This window comes from Thermobia domestica, chromosome 14 (assembly GCF_964235325.1).
Source record: "Thermobia domestica chromosome 14, izTheDome1.hap1.1, whole genome shotgun sequence".
NCBI classification, from domain to species: Eukaryota; Metazoa; Arthropoda; class Insecta; order Zygentoma; family Lepismatidae; genus Thermobia; species Thermobia domestica.
This window is the reverse complement of record NC_137467.1, coordinates 72,474,770-72,488,925: the sequence shown is the minus strand read 5'-3', so window position 1 is coordinate 72,488,925 and position 14,156 is coordinate 72,474,770. Positions and strand designations below refer to the sequence as shown.

The 14,156-nt window shown below is 38.2% G+C and overlaps 1 protein-coding gene across 2 annotated transcripts in view; it reads left to right on the top strand.

The window, feature by feature from the left end:
* LOC145669722 (pleckstrin homology domain-containing family A member 7-like) overlaps positions 1–14,156 on the top strand; it is a 324,057-nt gene that overhangs the window by 168,531 nt on the left and 141,370 nt on the right. For both annotated transcript variants that reach the window (XM_081738042.1, XM_081738043.1), the window contains exon 2: positions 1,925–2,008. In XM_081738042.1, the coding sequence (XP_081594168.1) occupies positions 1,925–2,008 (84 nt within the window). The remainder of the gene's footprint in view (positions 1–1,924; positions 2,009–14,156) is intronic.

Below are 14,156 nucleotides of genomic sequence, written 5' to 3'. Positions count from 1 at the left end.
GTAAATTTTCAGGCAAGCCAGGTGTATTCCTCCAGTAGTATTTGAGAGTAGAAGTAAATTTCCAAGCACCCAAGTGTATTTGTCTAGTAGTATTTGAAGGTAGAGGTAAATTTTCAGGCAAGCCAGGTGTATTCCTCCAGTAGTATTTGAGAGTAGAAGTAAATTTCCAAGCACCCAAGTGTATTTGTCCAGTAGTATTTGAAGGTAGAGGTAAATTTTCAGGCAAGCCAGGTGTATTCCTCCAGTAGTATTTGAGAGTAGAAGTAAATTTCCAAGCACCCAAGTGTATTTGTCCAGTAGTATTTGAAGGTAGAGGTAAATTTTCAGGCAAGCCAGGTGTATTTCTCCAGTAGTATTTGAAGGTAGAGGTAAATTTTCAGGCAAGCCAGGTGTATTCCTCCAGTAGTATTTGAGAGTAGAAGTAAATTTCCAAGCACCCAAGTGTATTTGTCCAGTAGTATTTAAAGGTAGAGGTAAATTTTCAGGCAAGCCAGGTGTATTCCTCCAGTAGTATTTGAGAGTAGAAGTAAATTTCCAAGCACCCAAGTGTATTTGTCCAGTAGTATTTGAAGGTAGAGGTAAATTTTCAGGCGAGCCAGGTGTATTCCTCCAGTAGTATTTGAGAGTAGAAGTAAATTTCCAAGCACCCAAGTGTATTTGTCCAGTAGTATTTGAAGGTAGAGGTAAATTTTCAGGCAAGCCAGGTGTATTCCTCCAGTAGTATTTGAGAGTAGAAGTAAATTTCCAAGCACCCAAGTGTATTTGTCCAGTAGTATTTGAAGGTAGAGGTAAATTTTCAGGCAAGCCAGGTGTATTCCTCCAGTAGTATTTGAGAGTAGAAGTAAATTTCCAAGCACCCAAGTGTATTTGTCCAGTAGTATTTAAAGGTAGAGGTAAATTTTCAGGCAAGCCAGGTGTATTCCTCCAGTAGTATTTGAGAGTAGAAGTAAATTTCCAAGCACCCAAGTGTATTTGTCCAGTAGTATTTAAAGGTAAAGGTAAATTTTCAGGCATCCCAGGTGTATTCCTCCAGTATAGGTTAGAAAATCAGTATGGATGGAGGTCTGTGCCGATATAAAACATACGCATCCGAAATACATCTACCCGCTTCCGCAACACCTCAGTCTGCAGCCGCAGATAACATAACAAATATATAAAACTAGTTCACTTTTTGACAATAACAATTTCAAAAATAATTTGTATTAGACCCTATAACAATTGTAATTTGTAAATACCTCTTTTATAGTTTCTTGAATCCTGTGATATGATATCAATAATTTTCTAGCAAAACACTTCACTAATACTATTTCATGCTACTGTAAGTCAGCTACGCTAAATATAATAAAATTCTTGGAAACAGAAATACTAAATTATTGAAAAAAAAAATCATTATACTATTTTAAGATCCCTTCAAATGCAGATTTCTGACAAGAAGATTGTCAAGCTTGTAATATTATATTTGTCAATTAATTTTAGAGCACATTCTCTTTCTCTCTCTCTCTCTAAATTCATAAGATAATTGTGCTTTTGATCAGAAGCAAAATCAAAATGGAAATTAAAGATCCTCCAGAAAGAAGAAGAACCAACCTCACACAAACTGCCATAAAATCAGATTGATATGTGAGATTTATTATAGGGTTTAGAAGTAGAGAAAATAATTAACGAAACTCGATTTTGATCTGGTGGTCATTTTTCTTGAAAGAGTAAAAGTATTTTGTTACAAATTGTAAATAATTAATCATTCTTGTCTTTTCACGAACAACAGCATTTTTATCCGCCATCCGCACAAGAACTAAAAATATGTCCCCAAAGAGCTTTGATGAGGCAGATGCTGTACTTTTACAAAAAATATGTTTTTCTTTGTGTTATTACAAGTCGTTATGTTTGTTTCTCATTTTTAATGTATTTATTTCTTAATTTGCAGCCATTCAAGAAGGGAGGATCGATCGCGAACACCAACGGCATCTTCCAACTCGGACACCACTTCCACCAAACAAAGCAACAACAAGTAAGTCGCTGTTTTCATTGCATCTCAAATCAAGCTCCTTGTTTTACATAAGAGAGACGTTATTCCTTTGTGTAACGACGAACACAGCTTTCCATCGTCGAAGTGTTAAAAGTAAAATGAATTATACAACAACGTGTTTTACATATAATAACTATTTTCTTTGAAGTAGAACTTTGTTACTAAATTAACCTTTTTTGGGTGGGGGGCGGTGGGAGAGGGATGAACAGTTGGTTGTGGAACAGACATATTTTACCTTCTTGCAGCAACAACCCGAGAAAGCGATGAGATCTTGAAGCTTTCATCAGTCTCCGTATACTAGAGCTCTGCACGTGCTCGGGCCGTGAATTTTTTAATCTACAACCATATTTCTCGGGCCTAAGTTTATAAATGTATTTTACAACGATATATTTGCACCGTTCTTTCTGGAAAACTTTTAAAGCACAACTGCAAAATTAAACCTCTAATTGCTGTAAATAAAAATACAATTTTGCGTTAATTACTTAGTTTCTGTAATTCGGACTTATTTTGGGCTAATTAGATTATCACACGAGCGCGGGCCGGGCTCGGGCCCAAGTGCTAAAACGTATTTCGGACTCGGGTCGGGCCTCACATTGTAAATTCACGGGCCGGGCCGGGCCCGGGCTAAAAATTCTGGCCCGTGCTGACTACCGTATACAGCAAGTTTCATTTGTGTTGTTAAGACTTTCAAGCTATGCTATGTATAAGTACCACAAATCTTATAGAACAATTTTGTCAATGCGTTCGTCTGTCGACAGGTATCCGAACGAAAACTGTAAGAGATCTCGAAATCCCCCCCCTTTTTTTTCTTAGCAATCTTTAAGTGCTTCAATGATACATTCCATCTCTTCTGTTTACTCTATTAAAACCGAAAATAGTTTATATTAGTCATTTCAGGTTTTAAAGTTGATTGCCATAAAACGAAAACGGTAACGAATAGCCAGAAGCAGTTTTCTGCAAACGATTTAGCGTCTCGAGGCAACCTACCATAACTATTTCGAATTCTTTACCAGAACCGCAAGTGGATAAAATTTAATATTACTTCCGGTTTCTGTACTGATTTTCATAGTCCAAAAACAGTAAGAGATATAGAGATGCAGTTTTCTTGCAGTTGATTCAGCATACAATTGATTCAGGTTTTATATTCTCCGTTAACCCTGTATTCAAACCTGAAGTGGTTAAAATAAACCGTTTTCAGTTTTAGCATTTATCGCCATAGAAGAAAATGATTATTACATAGCTACAAGCGGTTTTCTGCTAATAACTCAGAGTCCAAAAGAACGTGTGTTCACAACACGCAAAACTACCAAAACCGGAAGTGGTTGAAATTTACTACTTCCGGTTTCAATACTGGTTTTCGTAAAGCAAAAGCGGTAAGATATATATGTGTTTTTTTTTTTTTTTTCAATTGATTCAGCTCTGCCTTTTCCATTAACCATCCATTCAAACCTGAAGTGATTAAAATTAACCATTTCCAGTAGCATTTATCGCCATAGAATAAAAATGGTAATATGTAGCGAGAAGCGGTTTTCTGCAAGATTCAGGGTGTCAAGAGAACATACCATCACAACTCGCAACACTCTACAAAAACCGGAAGTGGTTGAAATTTAATATTACTTCCGGTTTCAATACTGATTTTTGTAGAACAACAACGGTAAGAGATATCGAAATGCAGTCTTTTGCAATCGATTGAGCTTCCCAATAGTACGTTGTATCTATTCAAACCAGAGGTGGTTCATATTAACAATTTCCATTTTCAATCTTTGTCGCTATGGAACAAAACCAGAATGGCATAGCGAGTAATGGCTTTCTGATATGGATTCAGCGTCTCAGAAAGACGTTCTACCTTTGCTCTTATTAATCTATGGCAACCAGTAATTATAGATGAAGTTGGAGATTGAATTTACATAGTTTGGAAGTGTACCGTCGTTTCATACTGTGAAGTGAAAGTCATTTGTTGAACCGTAGTTGTTTGAAGTGCTCAGAAATTGGACAGTGACGAAAGTAAACTAATTCTTATAACTTAACTAACTCGTCATTTTTTCGCATGTGGTTCACATGACAGAACATGACTATCGCTTTCCTTGTCTTAATTAGTAACTTATTTCCTTCTAGTGAATGGGCACGTTATTTGTCATTATGTAGATCCAAACTAGGGATGGCCACAAAGTTCCGGTTCCGCGAGGAACCGGTTCTCGGAGATCCGGTTTTCAGAACCGGTTCTGGACCTGGATCCGAAAACCCAGTTCCAGATCCGGATGTTACGAACCGGTTCCAGATCTGGATCTGAAAACCCGGTTCCAGAACCGGATCTTAGGAACCGGTTCCAGACCTGGATCCGAAGAACCGGTTCTAGACCTGGATCCGAAGAACCGGTTCCAGACCTGGATCCGAAGAACCGGTTCCAGACCTGGATCTGAAGAACCGGTTCCAGACCTGGATCTGAAGAACCGGTTCCAGAACTAGATCCGAAAACCGGTTCCGGAACCGGATCTTCTAGAACCGGATCCGTCCAGACCCGAAAACCGGTTCCAACAGGAACCGGTTCTGGCCATCCCTAATTCAAACCTAATGTTACCCACGAGACGAGAAGGACATTTTTATTTTAAATTCGAAACGAGACGAGTAATACAGTATTACACACAATTTTCGCTGTAGGCTAAAAATAATTATGGATCGCCTGGTACTTATACAACCAAACTATCACAGAAGTTTGGTTCATTGCAGATCGCTAGACGTTCTGTTCACTTTATGTAATATATATTCTTTTTATTCCTGTAATAATTAGGTTACTGCTCAGTTTGTTTGTTTATTGAGAGTTAAATATTGCCACTTAAATTTCTGACGACAAAATAATTTCAAACAATCCTCACTGTAGTTTATTTAAATACAGATAGGTATATTTTTTGATTGCGTGTATGCATAGTCAATGTCAGTTTATTAAGCATTATTTCAGCAGTGTGCTTCAGTGTTTGGTTTGAGATCCTTATGTGGCTTCTGTAGTGAAAAAATTTAGGAATTATTTTGACTTCCTACAATACATTTTTAAGAGAAAAATATTCTTTCATTAGCATTTATTAATTTAATATGATTAGTCTATGTATATAGTAGCATACCTACTTGGATTGATTGAAAAATTAAATGAAATATTTAAGTTTTACGTTCCACGGTTATGCCGGTTAGGCTAAAGGAGACGATGATAATGAGTAATGAATAAATGGTGGAATGAAGGAAGTGGGAGGAAACGGGAGAACCCCGAGGAAACCCACGCACACGGTGTTTGTCCACCACAAAGTTCACTTGGCGGGGGCTGGGATCGAACCCGGGACCCTAAGCACCAGAGGTGATTCGATTGATTGAGTCTGAAAATATCTTTTAATAATAATAATAATAATAATAATAATAATAATAATAATAATAATAATAATAATAATAATAATAATAATAATAAACAGTCGTAAAAAGACTAAATAACGCTTTTATAAACTGTACTAAAGATATTTTTGGTATGATAAGAAATAGGAGTAATGGGAGCATTGGGGGGAATTTCCTAAGGTTGAGCTTCTCCCCAATATATATTGGAACTGCGTCGCTATAATCTTTTACCAATCACACCCAGTTCTTTCTGCCATAGTCTCGTTTTTTTAAATTATCCCACAATAAGTAAATACAGTAAAAATAAATTTAAAAAATGAAGAATCTAGTATTTTAATGGATTTTATAAAAACAGTGTGTTTACTTTTTAAATGATTATTTTTCTGAATTATTAGAAATATTATTCTCTCCCGTACATTCACAATACTTCGTCATTATTATTATTATTATTATTATTATTATTATTATTATTATTATTATTATTATTATTATTATTATTATTATTATTACTGTTGTTTTGTATGATTGCGAAACATGTTCGCTTACTCTGAGGGAAGAACATGGACTGAAAGTATTTGAGAACAGGATCCTGAGAAGAATATTCGGATCCAAGAGGAACGAGAATGGGGAATGGCGGAAGCTTCATAACGAGGAACTACATAGTTTATACGGTTTACCCAACATTGTTAGGGTCGTCAAGTCTAGGAGGCCTAGGTGGGCAGGTCATGAGGCTAGAATGGAAGAAAGTAGAAACGCTTTTAAAGTCTTGACTGGTAGACCCATAGGAAAACGACCATTAGGAAGACCTAGGCGCAGATGGGAGGACAATATTAAGATGGATCTCGCAGAGATAGGAATACAAAGTAGAAACTGGATGCAATTAGCTAAGGATAGAAGTCAGTGGAGAGCTTTTGTGAACGCGGCATTGAACCTCCGGGTTCCATAGGCCATACAGTTAGTTAGTTAGTTTAGTTATTAGAGGAAAGGGGGGCAAGAGTACGCAAATTTTAATTAAACTTATATATTTTGGTAAAAAATAGTTACAACGGAAAACTTTTACATGGAACACAAAACTTGAACTCTCCTTTACGAAATGTGAACTCAACTTTTATATACCTCTATTCTTAGAGGAAGTAGAACTCATAAAATGAAAACATTCAAATTCGTACTCTTGCCCCTATATGTGGGGCAAGAGTACGAAATCAAAGGGACAAGAGTACGCACCCAAAAGAGCATTAACAATTATCACAGATGAAGGTGCTACTCCTTTATATGATATGCATTGTTCATGCCACCATTCATGGCATCTTGCGCACTTGATCCAGTCTTCTATTAGTGGATCACTGTAAATGATATTGCATAATGGACACTCGTACACTACTTCCTCACTGACCTGAGGAGTTATAGCTACAACTTCGGTTGTAGCTTTCCTGGTGTAAGATGATGTTTGCCTTTGCTCTTTGGAGAGAGCCGTTTCGAAAGTAAGTTCTGCTTGAAAGGAGAGGATGTCAGAATCTCTGATTGACTTCGAGAAGATCAAGATCTACTGGTTGAGTGCTTGGTAGCAGTTGGAGGAGGACTGACAACCAACAAAGCAGAGCATGGTGTAAATGGTCCACATGGGCCCCTGCTTACCTCCAGTTAAGATCTAGTTTACTGGTTGAAAGTTTGGTAACCGATGAACGAGCAGTCAGCAGAGAAGTGTTTGATGTGGATAATCCGCATGAGCTCCTGCTTGCTTCTAGTGAGAATCCAGTGTTACTGGTTGAAGGTTAGGTAACAGATGAATGAGAACGAGCAACCGGCAGAAGAGTATTTGAAGTGGACAGTCCGCATGAGCTCTTGCTTGTTTCTAGTGAGGATCTAGCGTTACTGTTTAAAGGTTTGGTAACAGATGGCGGAGGACGAGCAACTGGCAAAGGAGTGTTTGATCTGGATGCACCGCATGGGTCCCTTTTTACTTCCAGTGAATCATCCGATAAACGATTTTGGGCTCTATTCAGGTCTGATGCTTGATTTTTTGCTTCAGGAATGCTTTCGTCTTCAGACCTCTCTTCTACATTTAAGTCTATCACATTCACAATAGAAGGAAGAAAAACTTCTTCAAAGGCTGGATACCAATGTTGCAGCGTTGTAGTCATCATCATCATAGGTATTCTTCCTTTGTTGGCAGGTCACTTGCCGCAGCTGAGAAGCTTCCATGCTCCATGGTCCTCCGCTAACTTCTTCGTCTTCGTGTATGATCTTTCTGTTTTTATATCATCCATTAATTGTAGTCTCCTTCGCCCCTTCCCTCTCTTTCCTGCCACCATACCCTCTAGCATGCCCCTCATGATACAATTTCTTCTTATCCAATATCCCAACTAGTTTCTCTTCCTCTTCTTAATAATATCTAAAAGTGTTCTTTTCTCACCCACCATTTCTAACACTCTCTCATTCGTTTTCCGCTCGACCCAATTAATTCTTTCCATTCTTCTCCACACCCACATTTTGAAGGCTTCCAGTCGATTTTCATCACCTTTACGTAATGTCCACGTTTCCGCCCCGTACAGTACAACACTCCACACAAAGCATTTTATGAGTCTTTTTTGTAGTAAGCCTCAGTAAACAAACTCGCAATTTGGAATTAGGCGGGATGGATGATTCCTCATCCATTTATCACACACAGTTGAATACCAGGATTTCATCGGGTCAAAAAAAGGAGCGATCTAATAGTTTCCAATTATGACTGGGATTTGGTGGTAAACTCAACATCACTATCCTATTTTGCCTGCAGAAATCAATCGCTTCGATTGAAATGTGAGAGGTCTGATTGTCAACAAGTAAAAATACCTTTTTCGTAACCGAATTTGATCGCACATGTTAGTGTAAATAATATAACCATTCTACGAAAAGTTGTGAGTTGATGAACCAGAATTAGATATTCCCACAGAACCTGGCGGCGAGGCATCGAATAATTCTTGTTTCATTTGTTTTGTGGGAAATATCTGGGGAATAAAGGAATCAGATGCACTCACCATGAAACAGCTGTTATGTTAACTCCAAAATCACTAGATACAATTTTATTCACAACTGATTTTTAGTCGACTTTTGGAACTTTATGAGGAACCGTATTTATTCCAGTTTCGTACATGTTGTAGATATCCCGTGGAGAAAAGCAGGTTTGTCTTACAAGATCTTTTAGACAATTAAAAAAGCATTCAACTTGTGGCTTCCTAAAACCACGAGCTCTCCCCAGACCAGTCTTTGAAGGCTGTTGCAAAGCAATTGTTAAATGTCTACGACGGAAAGACTCTGTCCAATCTCTTTCTGCCATTCGATTCACACGACTAAAGGATATGGGGCACCTAGTTACGTTCAGCAAAATTGTATGCCATTCTTCTTAGATCTTTTAAAGTTAATTCATAGAAGAATTGATCCAGTAATGTGATATATTACACTAATTCGTTCTCCATTTCTTTGGTAAATAGGCCTACTGGCTTTATTGTACCTAAAGACGTTGCAGATTCTCATTCAAAAAAAGAAAAGAAAAATCCTTAATTCTCCTTATATCAGTAATGGGAATACATAGGATACAAAAAAAAATAAGATAATATTTAGACCCTTTATAAAAAATATATTTGCAGCTTATTCCATCAGTTACAGAATGCTTGTCACCTACAAGGGTAACTTGAAAACTTCTCGACCTATCCTTGATGAAGCTACATATTGTCAAATGTTAGGTTAGGTTAGCTTCATATATCTTTATAGAATCCCATACCAATCATTGGACTGATACCGCCTTATGCAGAGTCGTTTTAACGTATGATTACTAAAGGACTGACCACTACAGGAAACATACGGTAGTCGAACTTTTAGTATGGCACTAATCACGCGTCAGAACGACTCTGCATAAGGCCCATGAGGACAAAGCGTAGTATTTCTGAAACCTGAATAAAATAAGCAAGCGTAACGTTATTCAATAACTGCAGATGTCACTATCTCACACGTTTATCTGTTTCGAAAACTCAAACACCACCTTAGATACTGTTATGTACGGAATGGTATTTAGAATAAAAATTTATCCCTCGTACATAAGAAAATATCAGGATTCTTCAGAATTCTTAACGTTAGAGGCCACATATGGGAACCAGTATTCGTAAAGTTTGCCGTCACTCTCTATTACAACGGAATCTACATTCTTTTTTGATTGTTTGTTCTAAATCAAATTGGATTCTTTTTCATATAACAGAAGGGGCATGAGTACGCACGCGTACCCTTGCCCCCTAGGTATCTGCGTACCCTTGTCCCCTCACTACACAATTGACTTTCCTGTGATGTTGTACAGCCAACTGTTGGAAGAAAGTCAATTTACTCCATCCTGTCAAACAATGGATATGTTAGAAACTAACACTTTATAGTACTTTGAAATCGTTATAAAATTGTGTAAGTTATTCATTAATTACTTATGTCCCAATATTATATCAAACTATTAGAAAAACACAAATAATTACTTAGATAGCTTGTAGTTTGCCGCAGCACACTCAAACTTGTTTAGGTTCTAGACGCCATTAACATCAAACTCCACGTGACGCATTATTGCCATACGCGAATATATTCACCTGATTTTAGGGAATCGTATCCTTACCCCCACGTACTCTTGCCCCCCTCTACTCTATTATTATTATTATTATTATTATTATTATTATTATTATTATTATTTTGAATAAATATGTCCGCTGTTTTTGTGCCATACAGTGTAATTGGGGGTTACCATCCATCCCGAATTCGGATGAAGTGTCTTTACCTCCAAACGTCAAGACTTTCATGTTTATTGATGAAGTTGGTGACTATCATGATTAGGCAAATTTAGTTTCCAAATTATTTATTATACGGAGCTTATAAAATAGTCTAAGTAAGTATCTAACATATAAGTTAACCAAGAAAATTCTGTCGCTTTTTCACCCACCATCTTCGAGCATCAATATGTCACCTAAGACGTACCTGGAAGATCAAAAATAGTCCTCATCAGCATCGATACCCTTCTGCTAACGTTCTGGAAGGTCATGGATTCCATCGCGGTAGAACTTCGTGGGCCGTGAAGCGAAGAAGGTATCAGGTGCATTTTGCACCTTTTCTAGGGATTTGAACTGGCGTCCTCCAAGATGATTGTCCAAGGAATGGAACAGGTGATAATCGGACGGTGCAATGTCCGGGCAGTATGGCGGATGGAATAGTGTTTCGCATCTAAAGCGTAGAATGGTGTCCCGGTCACCCTAGCCACGTGGGGCTTAGCGTTGTCCTGTAACAGGAAGGGACCCCTTTCCGATTCAGATATGCTGCTCCAGAGTTTTGAGTTTTTTTTTTTTTTTTTTGAACACGGCTTAACTGCTGACAGTACACAGTTACATTGATGCTCTGATCAGCTGGTAGCAGTTCACGATGCCGTGAGCAGTCCACCAAATACACAGGTGGACCCTTCTTCTGGTACAGTGCTGGTTTCGGCTGTTTTGGAACCGGTTCATGGGATGCTAGACGACGGGTGGAGCTTCGTACAGGTTCCACTTATCATCACATGTCAGCACCCTGTTCAGAAAGGGCTCCTCCCTCAGACGAGGCAACAAAGAAACACAGGTGTCTGCTCGCGTTGGCTTAGGCCCGGAATCACATCATATGGGACCCATCGACCCAACTTGTAGTGCTTCCCAAGTTGATGGATATGCTGCCGAATGGTTTCTCCACTCACACTGAATTGTAGTCCAAGTTCCTCACATGTCTGGCCACTGTTCGCCTGAATTGCTGCCTGAAGATCTTCATTTTGTACAAGTATTGGTTTTCGGGCACGTGGTGCGTCTTGGAGTGTTTCGTCACCGTTCTTAAACTTGTTAAACCACCACTGCACTGTCTGCGTAGTCACAATACTCTCATCAAAGGCCTGGCATATCTTCCGCCCTGCTGCAGCTGCATTTGACCCCAGTTAGAACTCGTACAGCATACACGCCCTTATGACGCTCTTTGGAGATCCCATGTTCACTCTGTCTTTACACAAGTTAACGTTATAATTGAACTGCCACAGCCAGGTAGTATGGTGGACATACCTACACCAATAACTGACCTTCGCCTTATCTCCATTCGCATTCAACTCACGGTGTGAGGGCCAATGGAACACAGACTTTCACAAAAAACGACAGAACTTTCGTGGTTACCGGTATCTTTATATAAACCTGTACATACGTTACACTAGTTAAATTGCTTGTTTTATAGAACAAAGGTGGCTAACCTTTTTGTATGTAGGGGCTACTTTTCATTTCAGAAGTTACGCTAGAGGGAATCAAAGCAGTGACAGTGATCGATGGGGACAGAATGCCGCAGACTATCGTGAACAATACTCCCTTGCTGGATGATGCGTTGCCCATTTCTGATACAGGGTGGGTGTAGTCCCTTTTTCCTTTTATCAATTAGATAAACATGATTCGCTCTTCACTAGAAGACTTATACAATGATAGCTCCCGTAATGGACACTTCTATAATACATACTTTTTTTTTGTTCTGGCAAAACTATATGTATTATTAGGAAAAAAAAACTTCCTTTTACATACACTCTTTCTTACGAGCACGGACAGTCTTGTTTTGCTCCCAAACGTTTTAGTAGTCTCTCCATAACGGAAAAGAACTGTTATCGGTTGATATGTTTATAGCACTTTTCACAATTTCAAAGTAAAACCTCTGATAATGCAGTAAACAAAAAATCCCCTCCCCATGAAAAGGTCTTGTGTCATAAGTGAACGACTTAGTGAACAATTACACAGAATAGTTACACTCTGAGCTTAAAATTGGTTTCTCTGTTCACAATAAATTGCTTTTTGCTGTGAATCCTAGAAAGCGTTTAGTCAGTAAAAACAGACATATAGCAAAGAATTGTATGCACATCTTTCCTTCTCTGACAAATTCGTTCTTTCCGTTGGGGCTTGCACCATCTGCAACTTCCATATAAACACATTTTCAGTGATACTTTTGTTTTTATACCAGTGATTCAAATACTGAGCACAGTATTTCGATGTTAGATACCTAATGTATTTTTTTTTTTTTTTAAATAGTGTATACTGAATGTGAATAATACAACCTCTCAGTAACGAACTCAACTCATTTACAAACGGTGTTGTCCCATTGGTGTCCGTTACTTAGAGGTTTTAGTGTTATATTGTTACGGGGAAAGGACTACTCAATATTTCTTTTCTTACTCTCTTCCCCTATAAACGGCATGAAGTATTCTTACATCGAACACCATGTGGTATCTTAAACGATAATTATCTTAAAGTTTCCACCCCTGAACCGGAGTGTTACTATGCTTTTTTTCCCCTCCTATCTCTCTCTCTCTCTCTCTTTTTTTTTTAAATCGTTGTAATCACTTCGTATGTTATGTATGAAGGAAAGAAAGAAAGCGTAGGGAAAGAATGCTATTGGATCTACATAAGCGATAAATACACCAACCTCATTGCCTCAGTGGGTCGAGATTCCGGTTCATAGTGTTTAGTGCAGGAGACCGCCTACTCGTTATCACGGCTTTTAAACGGCGCTTTTTAACGTATCAGGCGGCGGTGAAACTCAACATTCCCTTTCTGTTTTACACTGGGAACTAATGATCCGTAAGCTTTCACTAAATTAAACACAAAAGACCTTTATAGGCTGTGTGTTTTATTTTATATGCTTTTGAAATTTTTGTGTGTGGGGGAATAATATTTGTTTCTTTATTTCTTAAGGATTGTTAGAGCTCTTGCAATTAGTCAGAAGGTCCATAAACGCCAGTTCTTTGGGTTGAAGGGGTGTGAGGTGGCCCGGTCCTGAAATTTACTGAAGGCTGCTTACTTATGTCTGGGTAGAGATATCATTCAAACATGAATACTTTCCCCCTAAAATTATACGGAAATCAGCACGACTGCGGAGGTCCCGTGTTCAATTATCTAGGGGTGTTCGATAAGGCTGCTATCTGGGGGTGTTCGATAAGGCTGAGGACCTATCGAATTTCGGGAGTGAAAATTTATCGAGTTGTCATCGGTTACTCGAAACAGTACGAGTATTTGAAATTATCAAAAGTTCGAGTATTATCGAAGTTTCGGATATTATTGTATCGACATTTCGAGTATTATCGTAAGTTTGAATATTATAGAAGTTTCGAATATTATCAAAAGTTCGAAAATTATGGAAGTTTCGGGCATTTGAAAGTTCTAGTCTGTGGCGTATTTAAGGGGTTCTTCCGGGGTTAAGTCCCCCGCAAATTTTATTTACTATTTTAAAATAAATGAAATATCTTGCAGAATTTTCACATTTCCAGGAACGAAGTTAGCAAAGTCCACCGAAACAAAATCGTAAATTCACCACTGGTTCTAGTGTTGTAAAAATATCAGGTAATTTTGAAAAAGACCCCGCACAATCCTTATGGAAATTATTTTTCGGTAAAATTGCTTGAAACCGTGATATGTTATAGATATTGTAATCCTGAGAAAAAATCTCACTGGACACAACCACCATAGATATTGTAATCCTGAGAAAAAATCTCACTGGACACAACCACCAATCACTGACCGTTAGGCTACTACTACAGGGCCACTTTCTTGAAAACAGCGAAAGGAAATAGTATTCTGGATTTCGGTAAAATTATTTGAAACCGTGATATGTTATAGCTATTGTAATCCTGAGAAAAAGTCAGTGATTGGTGGACACAACCACCAATCACTGACCGTTTGGCCACTACCTGGCCACTTTTATTTAAACAGTA